General features: G+C 47.2%; 3 protein-coding genes across 4 annotated transcripts; 1 reads left to right on the top strand and 2 right to left on the bottom strand.

The window, feature by feature from the left end:
- Positions 1-2901: 2901 nt before the first annotated feature.
- On the bottom strand, positions 2902-9047 carry LOC121591616 (protein spaetzle 5-like). Of its 2 annotated transcripts, none has more exons than XM_041912339.1 (6): positions 7063-9047; positions 5102-5210; positions 4833-5029; positions 4042-4757; positions 3913-3976; positions 2902-3156 (listed from the first exon to the last, which is right to left on the bottom strand). In XM_041912339.1, the coding sequence occupies exons 2-6, from the start codon at positions 5141-5143 to the stop codon at positions 2985-2987; spliced, it is 1191 nt and encodes a 396-aa protein (XP_041768273.1). In that variant the 5' UTR covers positions 5144-5210; positions 7063-9047; the 3' UTR covers positions 2902-2984. The 2 variants fall into 2 exon arrangements, with proteins under 2 accessions (XP_041768273.1, XP_041768274.1); XM_041912340.1 differs by having other exon boundaries at positions 5102-5194.
- Positions 9048-10631: 1584 nt separating this feature from the next.
- On the bottom strand, positions 10632-21698 carry LOC121591614 (phosphatidate cytidylyltransferase, photoreceptor-specific). The gene is made up of 8 exons (XM_041912336.1): positions 20712-21698; positions 18015-18148; positions 17061-17157; positions 12408-12584; positions 11851-12339; positions 11632-11763; positions 11424-11558; positions 10632-11355 (listed from the first exon to the last, which is right to left on the bottom strand). The coding sequence occupies exons 1-8, from the start codon at positions 20880-20882 to the stop codon at positions 11269-11271; spliced, it is 1422 nt and encodes a 473-aa protein (XP_041768270.1). The 5' UTR covers positions 20883-21698; the 3' UTR covers positions 10632-11268.
- LOC121591615 lies at positions 13293-17029 on the top strand. Its single transcript, XM_041912338.1, has 4 exons — positions 13293-15284; positions 16128-16436; positions 16514-16650; positions 16739-17029. The coding sequence occupies exons 1-4, from the start codon at positions 14472-14474 to the stop codon at positions 16809-16811; spliced, it is 1332 nt and encodes a 443-aa protein (XP_041768272.1). The 5' UTR covers positions 13293-14471; the 3' UTR covers positions 16812-17029.
- Positions 21699-21924: the final 226 nt, after the last annotated feature.

Genomic DNA, 21924 nt, shown 5'->3' with positions numbered 1-21924 from the left:
CCTCTCTCTCTCTCTCTCTGTCTTTCTCTCTCACTCTTTCCTTTTCACGTTCTCTGTGACATTCTGTGGTCCTTTTAGCCTTTGTTGCTTTTCCTCTCACTCTCTTTCTCTCAATCTATTTTCTTCCTCTTTTGTCGCCTTCGTTTTTTTTTCACCTCTAACTTTGTCTACATTACTAGTACGCGCGTTCAACGCACCACGTTTGCGCAACCGTGTACACGGTGTGTGTCGCGAGAGCACACGAGACAGTGCTGGCAGACGGGCTTGACTAACGCTTGACAGGCTTCGAGCTCTTGCTTTAGGATAACTTCACCTCCTTCAGCAACCGTTTTAAGGTTCTACCAACAACCACAGCAGTGCTCAACCACTGCCCAGCGTAATCGATCGAACGGATTTTGGGGGATTTTTCGGTGTCTTGCAGGGCGGTACAGAAGCTTCTTGGAGTGCGCTCTGAAGCTTGTTGGAGAACTTAAGTTATGAAGAAATTTGAAATGAATTATAAAGTAACATACACAAGCGGTAATGGGAGTTTCTGACATTCGGATCTTTCACAGAGAAACACTAAACAGGATTTTTGACATGATCAAGTAGAAAAGATTTCATGGAGCGGTGCAAAGTAGCTCTTTTCAACAAGTAGAGGACATCTGCTCAATGTCTGCTTAGCGAGAAGAGAGCTCTCTGTAGCTCCGTACGCTCCACACTGCATGTAGCTCAATACGTTCCATGTAGGTCCACAGTACTCTCCACAGTACTTTGCACGACCTGTGTAACTCTTCAAACTCTCGTCGAGCTCCACAAGCTCTCTGTACGCCTACAAACTGAAAAGCGTAGTTTACAGTATTGTGGAGTGTGAACTAGTGCGATGAGTAAAGTTGGCAAAAATCCGATAATTTTGGAACCGTCTCTGGAAGGTAGTTCCGCCCAGCATTATCCAGAGTCGTTCGGAATCGCCTGGAGTTGCTCGGAGTCTTAGTCGTCCCGAGTTGACCTTCGAAACAATGAATTTCTGATCACAAGAACATTGTACCGGACGGCTCCAGTTGACTCCGATCGACCCTGAACGACTTCGAAGGGCTCTGACATCTCTCGACTCCGGCCGACTCCCGACGACTCGAGACGATTCCTACTCCGAACGACTACGGACGACTCCAAAAGACTCCAGGCGACTCCGGACGACTCCGGACAGCTCCAGACGACTCCAACTCCGCAAGACATTGACTCCAGACGACTCCGTACGTCTCCGAATGACTCTGGACGACTCCGGGTGACTCCGGACGACTCCGACTCTGGGTAGAACTAGTGGTTCGGAGTAGGAGTAGGTGTCGCGGGTGCACTGTAGAAATCACATCACTACTAGCGACGGTTAGCTCCTTCTTTGGGTAAATTTTGCAAAATAAAAAGAGATATCTTTGTGGAATTCAGGACCAACGAGCAAGCTTAGAGCCTTCACTCCCAGAGTAAGGAGAGAGTTCCCTGTGGCAATTGAGCTCCTTAGACCGCAGTACTTCAATCAACCACAACACAAACATTTCGTAGGTCAAAGAGTATACTTAAATTATAGGTTGAGGTCCTATTCTGATTGCAATGCCTTACCCTCTCCAGATCAGCTGTGGAAATCTAGAATTAATATTGTAATTAATAACTTCCCGAGATAACACCCAATCCACGATCACACAGCCACACAGAGGGCTATCCTTTTTGTCTTTCCACACATTTTCTCTCTCAAAAACACATCCATCTTGCCCTTAGACTCGTTGCTTCGAACGCTCCAACTCCACATTTCGCTTTCATCGCCACAGAACTGCTCGCCGTGTTGTGCCGGAAAAACACATCGCCCTCATAAACTACGAGTAAAAATGCATAATTTCCCAGATGTTTTCCATTGCGCGGCCGGTTTGCACGCGCCATGCACGCCATGCCGAAGCTGTTGATAGACATCCATCAAAAAACAGGGGGAAACGAAAACGAAAACGAAAATGAAAACGAAAAGGAAAGAAGTGCCGCACACAGCCCCGCACCGGGAGAATGCTCCCGAACTTCGGCCCCTGCCCTGCTCCATCTACACCTTTTCAAGTGTTGAATTCCGATCCGATCTGAACGCCGCTACAGCATGCATGCACACACCCATTGCCCCTACTTACCTACTGCCGCTTCTTGTTAATGCGAACAACTCCACAGAGCTGTGCTAAAAACGACCGCCGTCCAGGACTTGACAGCCATTGTCCTGTGTATGTTTCACCCCGTTTCCCTTTCCTCCTCTCTCCTGCTTTGTGTTCTTTGTACAACAGCAGCAGGACGCGCTTTCTTTGTTTTGTTTTGTTGGTCTTGCAGAGATCAACAGCCGCACAGCCAAACTGGCGAGGCCAACGCACACACATACCACGATCCAATTGCGGCGCATGCAAAACCGGCGACCGGCGAAGCTGATTAAAAAGTAAAATTTATGATCTACTGGTAGCATAATTCTTCACGATGGGCCCATTCGTCTCCTTCTTTCTGTATGTGTGTGTTAGTGTGTTGATGGGGCTTACTCACGGGCTGTCTGGTTCGTCCTTGGTGCAAACGCGAACCAGCGGCCAGCGTCCAGCAAAGGATATGCTGTCGTACAACTACACATACACACACAAACGATCGAGGGAGATGATTTGCATTGACTGCTTTATGACTGCTGCACGCCATTGAAGCACGGGGATCGATTTATTATTATATTTTGTAACATTTTCCATTCTCCATTCAGACTTTTCTCTGTTCCATTTAGCTGATGATGGAGCCTTTTTAATGGGAAAATGTAAGAAAGATGTTGCTTTAAAGAGGATATTCTTGTCCCAAAGAGGACAAAATTCATTTGAAAATGTGTTGAAATGTCATCAAATTGATAAATAATGCGGCAAACGACGAACCTTCTGCTGAATCAGCACGATCATGTACGACCACTCTTTACTCGATCTTCACTCACTGCAGGCCCGCTTCGAATCCGCTTCCCGCTAATTTCCCGAGTACAGTGAGCACACGCAACAGCTCGGGAACCAGTAGGTGTCGACGTACAGTGTCCGGCCGGTCGGGTCCAGCGTGACCAGCCGCTTCTGCACGTACCGCTGCTCGCACCGGGAGCTGTACCCGACCGGAAAGCTGCACAGGTTGGAGCACTCCGTTGACCTAGTTTTCCACGTGTCCAAAAATCGCGTACGATAGGGAACGTAAACGAGAGAGCAAAAACAGCAGCAGCAGGTTAATGTACTGTACGCCGACGAAGGGGGAATCGCCAGCCTTTTAAGGGGTGGCTAGGTGGCTAGGGCAATTGACACCGAGCAAAACACACCGCGATGGAATGTAGCTCGAGGTATTTCGTCAACAGCAAGGCCGATAAGGACAAAGCGTGTGTGTTTGTGTGTGCGGATAGGGCGTAGCGGCCCTAACTCTGAATTCGGAAAGGATCCGGAGGGGTTCCAATGATTTTTCGAAGGTTTTTTGTTTCGAACGCTAACAGAAAAGGGGATGATGGCGAAGAAGCGTTTCACCCCTGGTACTTTGTCAATGCAAAATGTTATCCCGCGTTGTATCGATGTTGAAACCCCCCTCGGTAATGTAAAAATCGGAATATTGACAATGGAAAACGCTGCTTTGCGTTGAGTTGGGTCAGGGAACAGTACTTGCGGCAGGTTGGAATTAGAGAGTATGAAAAAAGTGATAAAGAGAGCTTCAAGATTTTGAGAATGGATTGATTAATAGAGAAACTGAAAGTTAAACTATAAATAATTAAAAAAGAAAGCAATTTTTGATTGAATTTACAAAAACTATGAAAATTTTAGCAAAGACACAAACCATAACGTGTGCTTCAGTACAGTTGCCACTAGATGACGCCACAAAATACTTAACGAAACGGTTAAAATTCAAACATTGCAATATACTTACGCACAAACTTCCGTTTTTACGAGCTGCCGCGAGTTTTCCTGATTCACCACAAACATCCAATTGCCTGTAATTATTTGCGAAAGTGTTGATCAAGTGAAAGAGTTCCCATTTTACACCCATTTCCGTTACCTTTCGTGTTGAGTGCCGTCTGCGGTGTGATGTATCTTTCCCTCACGCTGCACAGCGTTTCCTTCACACCACCCGCCGCTTGTCGCTTTGCGCGAGCGTTTTTCGCCAGCAAACGCTCGTAAACGGTTTCATTGACCATGGATGGCAACCGGAAGGGTGTTGGTTCGTTGTCGAACGGATCGGCAGGTCCATCTACCCTTCGTAATGCGGCCAGCCGTGCCTCGCGTCGATGCCGATCGGACAAATCACGGGCGAAGCGCTTCAACCAATCAGCCGGACTGTACTGTGTTACGGGAGAGCTTGAGGAAGGCGAATTAGCAGCAGAACCCCCGGGCGATGGATAAAAGTATCCTTGCCGGTCCGGCTGCCGGTTGTACATTGGCGCGCGAACGTACGAGTTGTAGTGGTACGAGTGCTGTGGCTTTGGAATGTAGATCGGCTGTGGAACCGGTGCCGGACGCTTCGCCTCGTAGTTTACCGTGCCGAGTGATTGTTGCGTTGGTGTAAGGTAGCTACTATACCCAGGGCTGGAATGCTTATGCGCCTGTGGCTTGGAAGCTTGATCCATCGCCGCAAATGACCCATAAAAGTGATGATAATGATGGTGCAGATGTTCCTCCTCTTCCAGCGGTTTGTTCGCACCAAAGTCGACCATCTCTTCGCTGGCAATGATGCGCTGATAGCCGAGCGTTTCCACCAGATGCTTAATGAGGTAGCTGAGGAGAGAGAGTGGGAGCATTATCTGCGAGTGTGTTCTGTTGAAGGAAGGGTAATAAAGTGCAACTACTCACGCAGGATAATCGGGATTCGTTTCACAAAAAGTGGATCCAGGTGAGACACACTTGGGCGTCACTCCGGGTGGGGCGGGAACGAATGCACAAGGGCTTTGGCCGTACGCACCACAGGCGGGCTGTTGGGGAGCGAGTGTTGGATGGGGATAGGGCGAAGGAGTTCCCAGTGTGCGCGAAACATGATTAAGGGACAAAATCTGTAAATTAAAGTACATTAATTGGAAGTTATTTTATGAGTAGTTTGAAAAGGAGATGAGAAATTAACTTACCATCAATAGCAACGTAGAATGCAGCATCTTGTTATGTACCATTTTTGAAGTTGTTTTATGTATCAATTAATAAGTTAATGGCTAAACAATGCTCTGCAAAAACAAAACACTTTTTATGCAATTTAAATAGCATAATTTAATTAGAATGCTCTAAACCAATCATTAAAATGTAACCGTAATCATGTCACAATTGAGCGTTGTTTGTCGCAAGCCATGGCAGTTACTGTTTTGTCACCTTCTTGGAGCAGATTCATATCAAACAAAGCAGGCCGTTGCACAAGCTTAGGTCTAACCGATCAACTCCATGGCAGCCTAAGACCTGCAGCAAGCTTTTGTTGAGTTGAGTGTGTGTGTGAATCATTAGGATTAATCAAGCGACGCTGATCTGTCATTAGATTAAGCTGTTTCTTCATTTTAATTTGCTCACTCTCCTGCTCTCTCTCTCTACGTTACATGCTAATAATCACTTTTTAGGTAGCCGTGCCATATATAATTGCGTTATTACTGTATAATTTCTATAAAATCCCATTCTTCAGGCGTACTTTTTATCAAACACACACACACACACCATACACACACACCAAAGAAAGCATAAAAACCTTCCCCCACCCCATCATAAACATTGCTCTACGGTCTTTTCCCTTTCGCAGTAAATGATAATTTCCCATCCTCCATTCTTACACCTTACTGACTTTCCTTTTCATTGCACAAATTAGTACCGTCGGGTGAGAAACAGCGAAGCGATCGCAAACATCTGTACGACAATGCAACACCGAAATGGGTGAGCCGCCGCCACACCGCCGATCAAATGACATCAATGCGCGCGCGTCGCCGCCGCCGCCGCTGTGTAAGCGATGAACCTGCGCAAAATTGGTTGGGCGATTAATGCGCGAAGCCGTTTTCCGTCTGGCGCAAGTCTGGACAAATTTAGTTTAGCTCTGTGAGGCGTTTTGTAGCTTCTTTTTTTGTTAATTCTTTGCTTCGTGTGTCTTTTATGCCTTCTTTTTTTCGGTCCACTATGGCGCAGCTGGACGGAGCAACGTCAATGTGCTGTCTCCGTGGCTTGTACTGCCATTAAAATGTATGAAGAAGTAAAGGGTGTATTCTACCACTTTTTTCAATTGCAACCTTTAACCCACAGAAAATGACTTAATCTATTCTTGGTAATCGATTCTTGAGCCAGTGTATGATGAGCAAGTACTAGAAACGATCTTCAACACGGTGTACACCTTTATTGTTTGAGCTACCGAGCAAAACCTACGAACTCTGCACTCTGCAAGTTCACATGTGCGTACGAGTCAAGTCAATTCCCTTTGCAACACGACACCGAGAAGCGTAAGGGAAAGTGTGTGTCAACGATCAACGATCGTGGTAAAGATCAAGGTACGGTGCGATGCACACAGTGACAGTATTTAGCACTCAGATAAGTGACAAGGACGAACCTTTTGAAGTGCTTCATAAAATGGGCAAAATATCCAAAAGCAGCCCATAATTTTGATGAATTATTTGTACACACATTCTCTTCCATTGCTTGATAGGATGGATCAGTAGGTGGCCACCGATGAATGGTAATTAAGAAGATCATCACCACGGACAGCACATCCATCGTTTGATCATCTGAGACCAAGTCATCCCCCTAAAGATACAGCCACCTGTGTTAGTACTGATTCGTTCTAGTTGATATCTCACTTAAGTGGCCCAATTTGCGGAGGCTCAAAGTGTTCGTGTGCGTCCTTTTTTTTGTTCCCTTCCTTCAACACTTCGTCACACGTTAGTCGAAGGTCAAACGGTGGTTTAAGGCACATGTAAGTGCGTTTCAATTCGTAAGCGCAATGGGGTGACAAATCCTCTCCACAGACAACACCAAAACCAGTAGCACAACTAGATCCGGCTAGCAAGTATCTCTGCTTCGTACACGAGATGATCTACGCATCTATATCGTACACTGTTGGTAGGCAAACCTTCTGAAATTGGGATTTCGACGACTTCCGCGACACACGCGCGACTTTAGTGCGACCGAACGCGAAGCCTTCTCACCGCTGACTGACTAAGCTGACGGTGCGGCAAGATCGCTCATTGGCCCCTCACACCCCACTCCATGAAGGTGGGAGAAGCTTGCGATGGGAAGCTTATGATACTTCAAACCCATCAACATTCATCTTCATCTTCAGCGCATCAGCTGGATGCGTACGCATGATCGTACACGCGACGACAGGTTGCCTACACACGCCTACAAACGCCACTCGTTGTTAGCAGTGTGTTTAACCGCGCGGGTCGCGGAACATTGAACTTGAACCGTGGTGAGATCTTTGCGAGTGCACGGAGATTAACTGTGATATGAGTCACACACAAGCGCCGTGCTCTATATAGGGAGCGGGGCAAACAAAAAATGGGTCTTTGATGTTGATCAAAAAACGATTCGCAGTACAGACACAAACACTTTAGGGTGATTTTCTCTCAATTTACATCTGATTTTTTTGTGTGTACTGTGCGATTATGCGGAGTATGAAACTTTAATCAGTGTGTGCCGATGCTGCACTATCTAATTAATGTATCTGTATATGAAATAAGCATCACTTTCTTAACACACAACCAAGCATACAATTCAAACACAGTTCAAATATAGCATAAATGGCACTTGGTCTCGAGGAATTGGGAATTCCCATGTGTTATGGGCACTACAGGAAACCCTCTTCGTATCCGTTTTTGTTGCTGCTCAAAACAGCCATGGCTAGATGACACTATGTGGCCAGCCAAAACTCTTTACGTTTTAATGATGTTTCGAACCATCTCATCATTACCGAGGTAAATTTTCCACCTTTCTTTAGTCAGGCAATGTGTGTACCAGATTTAACAGATTTTCACGGTTAACCACCAATCGTGAGCCTTAGATGCTTCGTCATGATGGCGCATCGAGCGCTGTGGGGAGGTGCGGTCGGTGGTGGTAGTCGTTGGGGGGATTTCGTCTAGACGGTGTACCGGAAAAGGGAAGGCACCTTTTCGTTCGGCAAGTGTTTGCGCGTGCCAAATTCATTCACAGAACCGCGCGTGGCTCGCAAACACGAAAAGGGACCTGAGTATGACGTCACTGAGAAAGGAAATGATACGGGGCAGGGAAGAACAGGATGTGGATCGCTGTTTTGTGTTGTTGGCAATTGTAGAAAAACAATTAAGTATCTTTTGATAGAATTATTTACAGGGAAAAACCCCAGCAACAGTTGTATGCTCCCGGGCGATACACAAAACGGTTGAATTTAAATTATGTGCTAAATAACGCCATCTAGCGAGGGATAGCGGAGGCTTTTGTTTAGCACGACACCAACCGAACGACACAGTGCAGTGATTATTTGTATGTCCGTTTTGTGAACTTTATCTCATATTTTCCTTTAAATGAAGCAATTTAATTAACACCACAAAACGACACTAACACAAACGTTCTTTTTTGTTACATTCACATCAAAGAGAATGGGACAGAGTGCCATCGTTGAACTCTTTATTTTGGGGCAGGTTTTGAAAACGACAGGGGAAAGAGAGAGTGCTTTTAGGCGATGAAGATTACTTAACAGACATTATGGAAATCCACCGCTCTCTTCCTCTCTCTCTCTCTCCCTCTGTGTCATACTATTTTGTTTTACAATAATGTTGCTATGTGTTCAAATTTACGTTACACGAGATTAACATTTGGTTAGAGGTTCTCTTTTATACTAAACATTGCATTTCTTTTTGTAGTTGTGTGTTTTTGTTCTTTCTCGGGTGTCTCGGGAGTATTTGTGAGCGGGCAAAGCGATAACAGAAGATTATTATACTATTTAATAGGACAAAAGTAAATCGTAATTTAAACCTACGGATCGTTTAACCAATAACGATGGAATTAACAATTACTATCGGGAGAAGGGAAAACAAGGGCAAGAAATCCGAAATTAACGATAATACGACGTGTGTGTGTGTGTGTGATGATGGGGGTTTCGATCGAATTTCCAATCCGTTTGCTACTATTATAAATCGCTCCTGGGAGCTACCAGTGGATTCAATCATCTCTTATGTGTCTGTGTGTGTATGTTTTTTTTTTCTTCTGTTTTATCCTCTACAATACGCAGGTCGCCTTATACAATTGCTTTATTAAACACGTTGATATATAAAATAAACCAAATCTAAACATCAATACGCAGCTTCAATGTTCTACTGCCACGTGTGGATTATAATTTCGTTCTACCTGTTGATGTGTGTGTGTATTTGTAACGATAGGTACGACAACGCTACTAACGGCAGCTCTTGCCACTTCCTAACCCACGGAAGGGAGAGGATTGTGGAGCGCACACACTCGTTGGCTTTTTGTTTTGGTAAAACATCGAAAAACGCGATATTAATACGGGTTTTGTTCTCCATGCCAACATTCCCAAGGTCTGCGGCGCGCGCTATACAATGAAGCACAATGTCCTGGCAGATCTCTTCCGGTCATAACAACACACACTCACGCACGCGCGCTTTAGTTCCTCCTGGAATGTTCCCCCACTTTCCAACGAGAGGGTTTCATGTTTTCCTTTCTAGAGGGAGCTTTTGTGTAACACGCAGGGCAAGGATTTTCCCTAATTTTCCCTTGGCATTGGCATTCCTCCTCTGGATGGTTGTGAGGTCCTCTTGCCTATCGGTTGCAGAGCGCGCACCGTAACAACATGCAGTGTGGATTTGTGTTTGTGGATTTCCTCCATATCGGACTAGGTTTCCAACGGTCAAATGGAACGGTTCTCCCTCTTCTTACGCTAATGTGAGAGAGTAGTTTGTTTATCTGTGTGTGTTTGTGTATGTTTACGATATATGCGATCTGGTAATCTTGCTATCTTCCACTACCGATCGCTCTCTCTCTCCAACTCCCTCTCTGGGGCATTTTCAGTCCCATTCAGCTACATATACATGTATGTGTATATATAGTATATAATATATTATTGCACAAAACTATGTCTGCTCTCCTTTTCCTACATATTATCATCATCCGTTTTGTTTTCTCTTCTCCGCTCCACTTCCACTCAAGAAATCACTCAAATTGCGGAATGAAAGCCTGGATTTTTGTTTTCAGTTCGATTAAATATATGCGATTATGATGCTACTGCTGGTCTGTGTGTGTTTGACCACTTGCTTCTTCGCTCATCATTCACTAATCACTCCTCCCGGTTCCCACTGTCAAACACACTTACACCACCGGACACGTATTTTGTTCTAGCCATCGATTGGGTATAGCCTAGCCTTGTCTTGTCTTGTGCACAATTCCCCATGCTGCGACGCTGAATATTTATATCTTATTGCTGCGTTTCACAATAAGCAACAACGCTTCATCGCACACGTGTTGTTCCGGAAAATTGGCGCACACAAAACAGGCACCTATCCGCGCTACGATTTTGTCTCGCACTCCTTCCCTTTCCATCCATTTCGCTAACGTGGTGTGTATAATTAATAACTTAAAAGGACAAACACGCAAAACGCATCCACGCACACCAGCAACGCGCCTGCCATACACACGACCTTGTCATTTTGTAAAAAAAAAAAAAAAACATGTACGGGGAAATAATCAAACAAGAAACTCTGCGTACAGAAAATGTGTATCATCTATCGTTTGCCACACACGCCACTACTAGCAGAATACTTGTGTAGCCGCGGCTTCTAGACCCCTCCCAGCACTGATTGCGAACTAGCGAGATCATCGTGGTTTGATTGGTTCCGCTACTGGGAGGGTCTCTCGTTTGGCCTGGTTTCCCCCTCCCCCCCCCCCCCCCCCCCTTCAAAGCTCTTAGTCTTAGTGCCGATACACGTTCGGAATAGCCAAACGTAATAGTTAGTAGATCATACACATATAAATGGTAAGATTAGTCTCTCTCTCGCTTACGCAAAGCAGCATCACCAAAAAAAAAGCGTCGTTTGCTGATTTCCCATTTTCGAGCATTGGTGTCGGGGTTTTTTGCTTTCTTTTCGCTTTCTTCCATTGCTTCCGAATGGCAAAAAAAAATCTAAATGGTAGGTAAATAAACTAATAAAGATGTTAAAACAAACACAAACAACACTAATGAACAGAAAAAAAACCATACACAAAAACACATAATACAACAAATAACAGGCGACGAGCAGCGCGGTAGCGGGGGTAACACACACTTGTTTTACGCTCAGCTTCGGGCAACTTAAAGGTTTATAATGTTTCGCTCTTCCAGGCTGTCCTTTAGCTGATTGAACAGCTGCAGCTGCTCTTCGGGCTTAAGATTGTATACCTATTACGCGGAGGAAATCGAAAATTTAGTTGAAAAATGAAAAAACTCACAATCCAACCACATCTTACCATGTTTAGCAGCTTTTGCGGTGAAGCGTAACGGATGAAGCTGGAGATGTAAACGTTCACAAACGTTGCCATCAAGAATTGACAGTCGAAACGATCCATAATGCCACCGTGTCCGGGAATCATATCGCCGAAATCCTACAAAAACATAGCAAAAAATATATTAGTAAATCTATCTTCCTTCTTCTCAACCGTCCATCGCCACATGTACCTTAATCTTGAACGCACGCTTAAATCCGGAAGCAAAGAAGCCACCGAACGGTCCAATCACCGAGCTGAAGATGCTCATCGAGAGCGAGTGCAGGAGGAACGGATACATCGTGATCGTTTTGCTTGCGCCAAACTGCAATCAGAAAGCAAATTAATAAAGACAAAACCCCTTACACACACACACACACACCAATGCACCACCAACACGCGAATGCCTTACCAATGCGATGCTGTACTCCTGCGGCCGGAACAGATAGCTCGGCTCACACTCAATGATCATGCGTCCCTCCGTCTCCGAGTACTCGATCGGGCAGACGAAGAACTGGAACTGGCACAGGAAGTACGACGCAATCAGGCCAAAGATGACCGTCGCAAACCCACCGCCAATGAAGCCTTCCCACGTTTTCTTCGGGCTGAGCTGGATCAGCGGTGTGCGGCCAAAGAAGAACCCGAACATGTACGCCATCACATCGTTACACACGATCATCGACACGGGCACGATGAACCAGATCAACCCTTCGAAAATGTTCTGTATGATCAGGTAGCTCTGCGTGACGACGATCAGCAGCGCCACGTGCGTCCAGGCGAACAGGCTGAACTGCTTCATGTAGTACTTCTTCACCAGGGACAGCACGAACCAGACAAAGCCGATGCAGTACAGACAGAACGACAGGAAGCGATGGTACTTGACTAGAAAACGTAGCGAGTCCTAAGAGAAGAGGGAACAAAGCGATACAAAATATTTTGGGAAATTGCAAGGACACAAGTGCCACTTACCACGCGGCTCACTGCAACGCCGAAGTAGTCGACCAGATTTTCGCCGTAGAAGAAGTAGTTGGACGTAAGCAGGAAGTACCAGGACAGGCTGCGGAACCAGGGCAGTCCGTGGATGCGGTACACGGAGTAGCCGATCGAGATAATCTCCTGGAAGCATTTCACCTGCACGGCTAAAGCCTATGAGAGAACACATGAGAAGATAATAATATTAATATTTTGATTAAACAAAAAGCTCAAAGCCTTCATAAAACATGCTTAAAAGTAGCAGCTTTCCTTGTCGCTTCAACAAAGTCATATATTAATTGGATTTGCACCAACCAAGGTCTCGGCCCTTTGGTAAGCCTCCCTTGTACTAGTTTCAAACGTCCTCCAGCGTCGGCAAACACACCGGGAAGATGGTACCATGTGTCTAAGCAGGCGGTTAAAAGTGCAGTTCGCGTGCAGTTCTGCATCACCACACCGCCACCACCGCCGCTACGACCGAGAGCAAATGTTTTGACGGCTCTTCGGTCGGTCGCAGTTGTATGCGTGATGCCATCATGTATGCTGGGGAAAGGTCGCCTATAGCAACCGCCCAGACGGACCGATGATCACCTGCGCCGGAGCAACCGCGGTTATAGAGATACCACCAGCTGCCCGCACTCCTAACACACGCACACCACCACAACATACACACACAAGCAGGGGTTGAAGTTGCGCTGCTTCTCTTGCTTGTTTGATCGTAGCTGCAGCAACCCTTATGTTCTCTGCGCTCTCGCTCTTCCTCTAAGAGTGGGGAGATGCGTTGCGCATCGCCGGATGATCGTTTCATTGTCTCTCTCTCTCGCGCGTGTGTGCGTTGTTTGTTTGTTTGTGTGCGTGAAATAAGAAGGCTACGGAGGCCCCCCCCCAAAGGTGAGCCAATGTAACGCAATCATCATCATCGCCAGCAGCAGCAACAGAGTTCCTCCGGTGTGCCTTCGGTGTCGGTGGTGTGCCCAGTAACAACCGATTGCTGCTCCCGGTGTCCGTGTTCCGTTTTCCTTGCCCGGGCCCCCCAAAAACAGTGTGTTTTCGTTGCTCGTGAAAATAGCAAACCTTCGCAACAGTGCAACATAAAAGGCTTTCTTTCGCCCCTTGGTGCAAAAACATAAACACAAAGCCACTAAAAAGGGGGCACAACCGCCGTAGATACGGAGGAGGTGGCGCAGTGGTTTTACGTTGTTTGAGAATGAAAACGTTCGCTTTCTAGCGCTTCGTTACGGCTGTTTGCTGTTTTGCAAAACGGACTATTTCTACCAAAAGGTGGAGAAAGTGGGCAGCAAACGTAAGCCGCCTCCACACGCCGAGCATCCGAAGCTTTCCACGCGGCGCAACTCGATCCGGTTAGAGCGAGAAAGGAAGATCGGTAGTTATTCCGCGCGGAACACCACGACGACGCAGCGGTTCCGCACTTTCCGCCCCGCGCTTTATTTTGCCCCCCCCCCCCCCGCTGCGGCCTTTCATTATTATTGTTATTAGTTCGCTTTCGCTCGGTCGTGGAGGAGGTCCGAAAAACGCTGTTGGGCCCACTGGCAAATTCATGCATTTCGCATCGCGTAACGCCTTCGTGTGGAAACTGCGGGAGTGGTGGTGGTGGTGGGAGTAGTAGCTTTTGCTGGACACGGGTTACCAGCCGTTCCGTTTCTCATCGATTGGTTCAGTGTGGTGGCTGCCTGTAGCCCGGGAAGGAAAGTGAACGTTGAGAGCGCAACAAGTCGTTTAATAATTTTGCTACAAAACAAAAAACAAAGCATAATATTGAGTGAGTTTTAAACAAACAAAAAGAGTGCATTGGTGAGATCATCGAGCTCGATCAAAACTGTCAAGACTGTGTGTGCGCGCGAGATAAACAACCCTTCTTCGTGCGCGCTCTAAACTAAGAAACAACCGCACACACACACACACACTGTCAAAGAGACCGTACAATCCAAGTGTGCTGTGACTAATTTGATAAATAAACACAGAACCACCACGCGGAGCCCTCATTGCAACCGAACGACGGGGTGTTTGTGGTTGCTAAGATAGCGAAAGCGCAACGGCACGATGTCACTGCGCGCCATACAGAAGCGAGACAGGGAGAAATTATCGTCCTCCCAGCGGCAGCAGCAACAGTTTATCAGCCAGTATGGTGTTGGTGCTGCAATGTTGCCACCAAGCAGCGGCGTGATGACGACGACGACGACACTGACGGCCCTGAAGATGACAGCTGCAGCCGGTGGCGGTGACGGTGGTGGCGGCGGTACCGTTCCCTCGGTTCAATCGATTCTACAGCACCAGCGGGCAAAGCGCCAGAACCAGCACCAGCAACAGCAGCCAACCCACACATCGCCGCCCGCATTGAGACGGTCCAGCTCGTATCCGACACTGCTGTCCAGCAAACGCGCACGGAAGCAACAGCTGCGTCCGGTTCGATCGGAAAGTGATTTGAGTGTTCCAGGCAGTGCCGATCGGACTGGTGGTGCTAATACTGGTGGCGGTGGTGATGCTAGTGCCCTCCTGCCCGGAAGTGGGAACAGTTTCAGCACCAACAATCTCTACCTCGGTGCCAAATCGGAGGTGTGTTTGAAGACGCTCGCCGTGAAGAACACGGTAGTGCCAGCAGTGCTCCTCCGACCTGCCAGTAGTGGCGTGATGCAGCAATCGGCGCCGCCACTCGGGTCGGGCGGTAGTGTGCGGAGCGGCGGCACCGGATCGAGCGCCGGATCACGCCGGCTGTACGAAAGCCGCCGGACGTCGGAGCTGAGCGGCAGCGATTTCGGTCCGAGCAAGTCCGAGATGCACCTGAAGGTGAACAGCGGCGCCGTGCGCATTCCGATCGTCGGCTACGAGGTGATGGAGGAGCGGGCCCGCTTCACGGTAAGTGTGTTTCACAGCCCGGCCCCATAAACGCACATACACAGCGAGGCAAAGTGGCGTAAGCGTTCGCCACGGCACACGCATATGGTAAAGACGTAGTACGCCTGCGCGATAGAATTATACCGTGCGTGTGTGTGTGTGTGGTGGCGTAGTGTTTGTGCACATGTGGCGTGATTCAAATGCTTTCAGAAGTAGAAGAGAACATTCTTCTCCGGACGCCGTGAAAAGGTCGATCATCCAGGTATTATTCTTTTGTGCTCCATCGTCTTGTTGCAGCGATCTTATCATGCAAATGGATCGTTCTTGTGTGGCAGCAATCTGTAAGCTGTTGACAGTTGATTAGCTCCCATGTAACGTTGTTGTGCAAATTGTGACAAACAGTACCATGGAGGGTCACAGTAAACAATCCATTCCTTCCATCCGCGTCATCCAAAAGGCTAATCCGAGGGTAGGGAATTGACAGCTAATTTGCACGCTGTGCCAATGTGCCAACAGTTCTCTCTCGTGTTTTTGCTAGTAAAAGCCCCATTTGTTTCAACCTCGAACCTCGCAGCGTATTGAGGATGATGATTGAGGTGATACAACGCTTGTTGTTATGAAAGGTAAATAATGATAGGGCGATTTTTCATCCACGCCATCCACAGACGCAACACGCGTGGTCCCCGTAATTATTTGTACGTTTGAGGGCAAAAACGACCCCCCGGCGAGAAGAAGTGTGAAAAAGGTGCGAAGTGGCATTATTATCACGCGCTCACGTAACCACAATTTGATGTTTTAGAAGTAACGTTCGATACTTATATAGTAAACTGAATTGCTGAATGCTCCAATGCTTCCCCTCGCCAGATATTCAAACTGCGCATCGAAAACAGCATTTCGCACACCTGCTGGCTGGTGCTGCGCCGGTACACCGACTTTGTCCGGCTGAACAACAAGCTGAGGCAGCTCTACCCGCACTGCGGCCTGGTGCTGCCGCGGAAGAAATGGTTCGGCGACAACTTTAGCAGCGGCTTCATCGACAACCGGATACAGGGGCTGCAGACGTTCATCGACACGATCCTGTCGGACGATGGGATGCGCACGTGCCAGGCGGTGCGCGATTTCTTCTGCCTGGACGAACCGCCCTCCTACTCGGAGAGCATGGAGGAATCGAGGGTATGGATTTAAAGAAGACATCTTCCAGTATGCATCTCATATTAAAATGTCCTTTTTCGTACTCCCAACGCCAACAGGTTATCTTTGAGGCGCAGGAGGAAACGATAGCACAGCTCAAGCAGCAACTCCAAGCCAAAGATGATATGGTACAGGCGCTGCAAACGAAGCTCGCCACCGAGCTGAACCGCAATGCGATCTTAACTGACGTTGTGCGGTAAGTCAACCTTTCCTTTCTAAATTCCAAAAGGAGCCACTGGGCAGTTTCATACAAACATTTTTCTTGCTTCTCCACCACCTTGCAGGAACAGTGTGGAAAATTGTGCCAAATGTTCAAAGACTGTCGATCAGCTGATGAAAGAGTCTGTCTACAAGTAGTGCGAGAGAGCGAGAGTCGTTGTTTCATCGTTTACCATTACCATCATCACCCTTCAATCACCCGTCCGCCGCGGACATCTATAGTTTTAGCTTGTAAGCGTTTACAGCCTGTAAGACTGCCGCACGTTCTGTGGATATACTCGAAAGTTCGAAACTTGTGTTGCAATAAAACGAAATTGGTAGTTAAAATAATTAAAATATAATCCTCAAAAAGCAAATACACATTCGTGTCGTGTCTGATGTCCTTACCGTAACCATCAGCGCTAGCGGACCACCGTAGATGATGAGACAGAAGCCGCTGATCATAATCATGGTAAAGATGCCACGTATCACCCAGTTCTTCCATCTGAAAGGGGGGGGGAGGAAAAAACAAGAAAATATGTTCATAAATAATTGTTTGTATAAAATCCGAACTGTTGTTATTCGGTTGTGTCTTTGTGTTTGGTTGTAATTGTAACGTGCACAGAGGTTTGCTTCGTGCTTTATCGCTAAAAACCGCACATTACATGCTTGTAAAAACAGCGCAAAACAGCGCGTCATTGCGCGACGGGACAAAGAGACATAAATTAAAACTGGTCGCCCGGTTTGTGCTCGGTCATGCCCAGGATCTTGACATTGAAGGCAGCTCGCGATGATATTTTGCGTACGGCAAAAGGTCTCCCCGGCGCACCGTGCCGCTATATCCAATTACACGAGGCAGTTTACTGTACACCTACAAATAGCCTATAGGCAAATGGTGGACGCAAAACGGGGTAAAACACCTTCCATGACCTCCAAAAAACAGTTCTAGGCGAGTGTTTGCGTTGGGAAATTGGCTACAACCGGGTAAGTGTGATTGTTTGTGGTGGTGGTTGTGGAACGTCGTTTCTAGATTTCACCGCAAAGCCCCCTTTTCTCAGCTGCATTCGATTTCTAATGCTTCCACCAATACCACACGCGAACCGACCGTTGCGGTTGGGGATTATTATTTCATTAGCAACAAGCTTAAATGCAGCTTCTACTTCTAGAACGACGGTGCAGCAGCAGCAGCAGCAGTGCCTTTAACCAAACCAAGGTGATTCACTGCCACCGGCGGGGGGTAGCACCTTAATGTATGCGCCAGCGAGGGCACCGAACCGGAAGTTCAGAGGGAGGGTGAAGGGAGGTCAAAATAACACTATCGAACGGTGCGCGTCGGTTTATCAATTCGCTTTCAAAACGCACCTATCGGGCAGTCCGCTTAGCACGTAGCCCAGCACCTCGGGCATTTTGTTCGTTCCCTGGGGAAGCTTTTTGGCCATCTCGTCGACGTACTTCTCGTCCGGCATTCGCTCCTCGGTTTCGGTTTCCGAATCGACCTAAAAGAAGAAAACAAAATGGAAAAAGGTTAACGAAATACTGTCTCTCTTTGGATGTAATAACGGTTCACAATTTATTGAGCTTTTTTGCCTTCCACTGGTGTGTGTGTTTTAAGCTGGCTTATTAAGCGTTACGTGTAAAGGAAGCGTTAAGCCCAAAATCAACATTGGCGCATAATTACATTCGATGGAACATTTCAATGGAACTTCGTGCAAACAGTGTGTGCCTCACTTTCGATTGTTAAATTAACAATTCACCCGACCTTCGACCGATGGAAGAAGCTCGGGGGGTGTTGTTCCCAAGGTCTCTCAGCTGTTCGGTGTCGAGCCGTAAAGCGCAGCACTTACGAGCTGCATGAAATATGGTAAATATTGAAGGGTAAAATAGCACACACATTTCCATGTGATGCAACGAAACATTCAAATACTTTAAGATAAGGTTAAGATTGCCCTCAAAACACGATTCTATTCCAGCGGAATGCATGCTGTAACTCTTGCGCGAGATGACGCACGTGGCGCGCGTGAAGGAGAGATTTTACTAGCTTTTCAACAAAAACAAACCAAGCGCGGAGAAGAAAGCGATCGAACAAAAAGAAAAGAAAAAAAAAGATTTCTATTTACATTTTAACAACCCCAAACACACAACAAAAAAAAACCGGTTACTGTAAGCTCAGCTGGAATGTGCCCCTTCATTCTAACCTATTTCTTCATTCTCCACGCGTACAGCAAGCGCGTGTGCGTTGCAAGACGCCACGAAACCATGGCTGTTCGCAGCGTATGTATCGCGCTCCATGGCATCCTCCGATCGAATCTCTTTCGCCCAAGGCCCAAGATTAGTCAGCACACATGACCAACGCATGGTAAGAAGGCTGTGCTGATAAAGAGCCGTGTTTCTATTGTCGACGACGACGACGTGCGCCTATTATCACTCGCCGTTTTAATGTTACATAATTTCTGCCCGCTGCTATCGGTTTTCCGGCCCAAGCAACGGCCTAAGTGTACCAAGCGTACCAAGTACCACGCACCACGACGACCGCGAAAGTGTAAACAACGCCAAAGCGCGACAACTTCACACCGCCGATGATGACGCGAGATCGTACCAGCATGAACTTTGACTGTGGATGGCGCGATCGGATGGTGGTTCCGTTTTTATTTGTTTTCCTTACTTCCCTCTCACGATTTCAGCGGCGAGTGGCGTGTAAAAAACGGGTCAAAATATTGCAAAAAACAAAACAGAAATATGAACACAGTGTGGGCGCGCTCCCATATGGCGTGTTCCCGCCGTGTTGTTGAAATGCTATTTTTAAACCATCTTTCTCTAGCATTGATTCAAAATTTCACCGACCTTACGCTGTCACTACTACTAATAGATGAACTCTAAAGGGGGGGAACCAGCATCATGTATCTTGTTGCTCCAGCGTAACAGTAATTGGTGCGGGAAATGGGCAATCGATTGGAAAAATTGCATTTCAAAAATTAATCAAATATCGTAACAAACAGCTAATTTGCAAGGACAAACACGGGTCGATTTGGCGTGTAGCTTTTACATCATACAGGTGCGCCCAGCTCGTAGATTACAATTAGCGAACAGCCTACCAACGCTACCCGTTGGGGAATTGGGCCTACCCAGGGGGAAAGATTAAACTCCCCACGGACAGACAATCGATAGGCGATTGTGTCGCTTCGTCGATGGATTAAATGAATTGACAAAAAACACACACATTCGATCGTTCCTCCATGATAGGAGGAGACGATTCTATGGCCATATGGGAACGGCTATTATGTGGTCGCCGCGTTACGAAACCTATTTCCCGCCTGGTGGGAATTGGATTACATGCCTTCCACCTGGCGGCAATGTAGGAGATGGAGGAGGAGGAATAGGAAGGCGCCAAGCCTCCCTCTGGTTTCGTGTGTGTGTGTGTCGGTATGTAACGTCGTCTCTCTGGAAGGCATACATTTTTGCAGCAAATTTAATTAGTGGCCAATTGTGGCATGTTCGTGTGGTTGTGTGTGAGTGTACGTGCACCGTAAAGATAAGAGATGCACAACCGTCGCCATCTTCGTTCTCCAAAAGCGATACGTTTAGGCTAAAAAGATACAAAAGAAAGGAACCCTCCACTTCTCTCAAGGCTTGCTTTTCCATTTTCCTCTAAAAGCACGAAAAACAACGATTCGTGTATGTTTACATTTCCGGTCGCACAGGGCTTGCCAACGTACGAACGGAATCGTTTGTTTTGCGTGTTGTTTGGAAGATGTCTTGGGAAGATCCTTGGAAATGCGCTGCGCTGTCGACCAAAAAAAACGGGAGAAAATGAGCGGTTTTATCTCCCGGCAGTTTGTTTTCCTTTCGCTCTCCCACAACAGTTGGAGAAAGAAGTATCCTCTACTTCCAGCCGTTGTGATGTGGGCATCATGTAAAACCGTACCATCCTGCTCTATCCCATGCGCGCTCGGGTGATGAGCAGCAGCAGCACCAGGGATGGAAGGAAAAATCGATAAATTGCGAACCGAATTTTCGCACAACAGTTTTTGTTGCACTTTTTGTTCAAAAGGGAAAACCTACATGGTCCGAGTTTTCCGTGGTAGCACACTCCGGCGGTTGTTGTTGCTGTTGTTGCGGCTGTTTAGGGCTTTCCTGTCCCTGTGGCTGTTGCTGTTGATGCTGCTGACCAGCATCACCTTCCGCTAGCAACCTTCGCCTCAGCTCGGCACCTCCGCCGTCGGTCGCGCTCATGCTGCTTTTATTTTGGTTCAACCGTTCGGATGATGTCCTCGCGCACTTGGACTTTAAACACTGGGCCGATCGAATCACTCGTTGTACACTCGTCGCACACACCAACCCACACACCCAGAACAGGTGGAAGGAGGGAAACTTTTGCGACTTCCACACCAGACAGCCACCGACGGGTTACTCTACTGTGTGTATGTTGTGTGTGAGTAGCTTTGGTTGCTTCGATGGAAAAAAAAACCCACCCCACCGACGGCCGAGCGGAAAGTACACAAACGCGCGCGCACAAACACACACACACACACACACACACACACACACACAGGCGCACAAGCTTGGCCACCGGAACTGGCCACCAAACACAAACACACACACACACACAAACGCTCGTACACTTTCCACGGACGGGGTTATTGATCTCGGTCGGTATCTTTGGGTTTGTGGTTGGGTGGGTTTAAGAATTTTCCGCACTGCTGATCCGAACGGAACGGAAAGCCGCGGACGCTTCGAAAGACCGAACTGCACTGGCTGGCAACACGCAAAACAATAGACTACGGCTCAACACAGACGGCGCTGCCTACAGGGTACGACGGACGGCCGTTCTCGGTACGTTCTGTGTCATCGTCTGCGGGAAGTGCGTGCGTCGTGCGTGCGCCGTGCTGGGAGCGCTTTTCTTCCTCTCCTCTCTCTCTCTCTCTTTTCGCAGTATTGAAATGGGCTTTCGCACTGGAAACGCGCGCGTGTGTGTGTGTGTGTTTTGGGATTTCACATTCGCTTTTGAAGGGATTTTAAATGGAAATATTTTTGTAACTTTTCCGAGAGCCCACTGTTTGACAACAGCCAATTTGTTTAGACAGTTGCACAGTGGGAGTCTCACTAGGACAGCGCTACCGACGTCAAGATGTTTTATTTTCGATTATTTTCCATAAAATAAAAACGATAATTCGAGCTTGAAATGGTTCGCTAAACATTTAAAATCTCAAGAATATGTTGGATCAATAATAACAATCGTAAATTAACCATATAAAAGGTTCGGAATGAGGTTTTC

This window comes from Anopheles merus, chromosome 2L, assembly GCF_017562075.2.
Source record: "Anopheles merus strain MAF chromosome 2L, AmerM5.1, whole genome shotgun sequence".
NCBI lineage: Eukaryota > Metazoa > Arthropoda > Insecta > Diptera > Culicidae > Anopheles > Anopheles merus.
This window is presented reverse-complemented; position numbering and strand designations above follow the sequence as displayed.

Bases quoted from the DNA above. Each gene is read 5' to 3' on its own strand.
- LOC121591616 (XM_041912339.1), bottom strand. From the start codon at position 5,143: ATGGTACATAACAAGATGCTGCATTCTACGTTGCTATTGATG. The intron at 4,758-4,832 runs GTGAGTAGTTGC...CTCTCTCCTCAG, and splicing joins ACGAATCCCGATTATCCTGC to CTACCTCATTAAGCATCTGG. The intron at 3,977-4,041 runs GTAACGGAAATG...AAATAATTACAG, and splicing joins GACGGCACTCAACACGAAAG to GCAATTGGATGTTTGTGGTG.
- LOC121591615 (XM_041912338.1), top strand. From the start codon at position 14,472: ATGTCACTGCGCGCCATACAGAAGCGAGACAGGGAGAAATTATCGTCC. The intron at 15,285-16,127 runs GTAAGTGTGTTT...TCCCCTCGCCAG, and splicing joins AGGAGCGGGCCCGCTTCACG to ATATTCAAACTGCGCATCGA. The intron at 16,651-16,738 runs GTAAGTCAACCT...ACCACCTTGCAG, and splicing joins ATCTTAACTGACGTTGTGCG to GAACAGTGTGGAAAATTGTG.
- LOC121591614 (XM_041912336.1), bottom strand. From the start codon at position 20,882: ATGAGCGCGACCGACGGCGGAGGTGCCGAGCTGAGGCGAAGGTTGCTA. The intron at 11,764-11,850 runs GTAAGGCATTCG...TTCTGATTGCAG, and splicing joins AGGAGTACAGCATCGCATTG to TTTGGCGCAAGCAAAACGAT. The intron at 11,356-11,423 runs GTAAGATGTGGT...TCCGCGTAATAG, and splicing joins CGCAAAAGCTGCTAAACATG to GTATACAATCTTAAGCCCGA.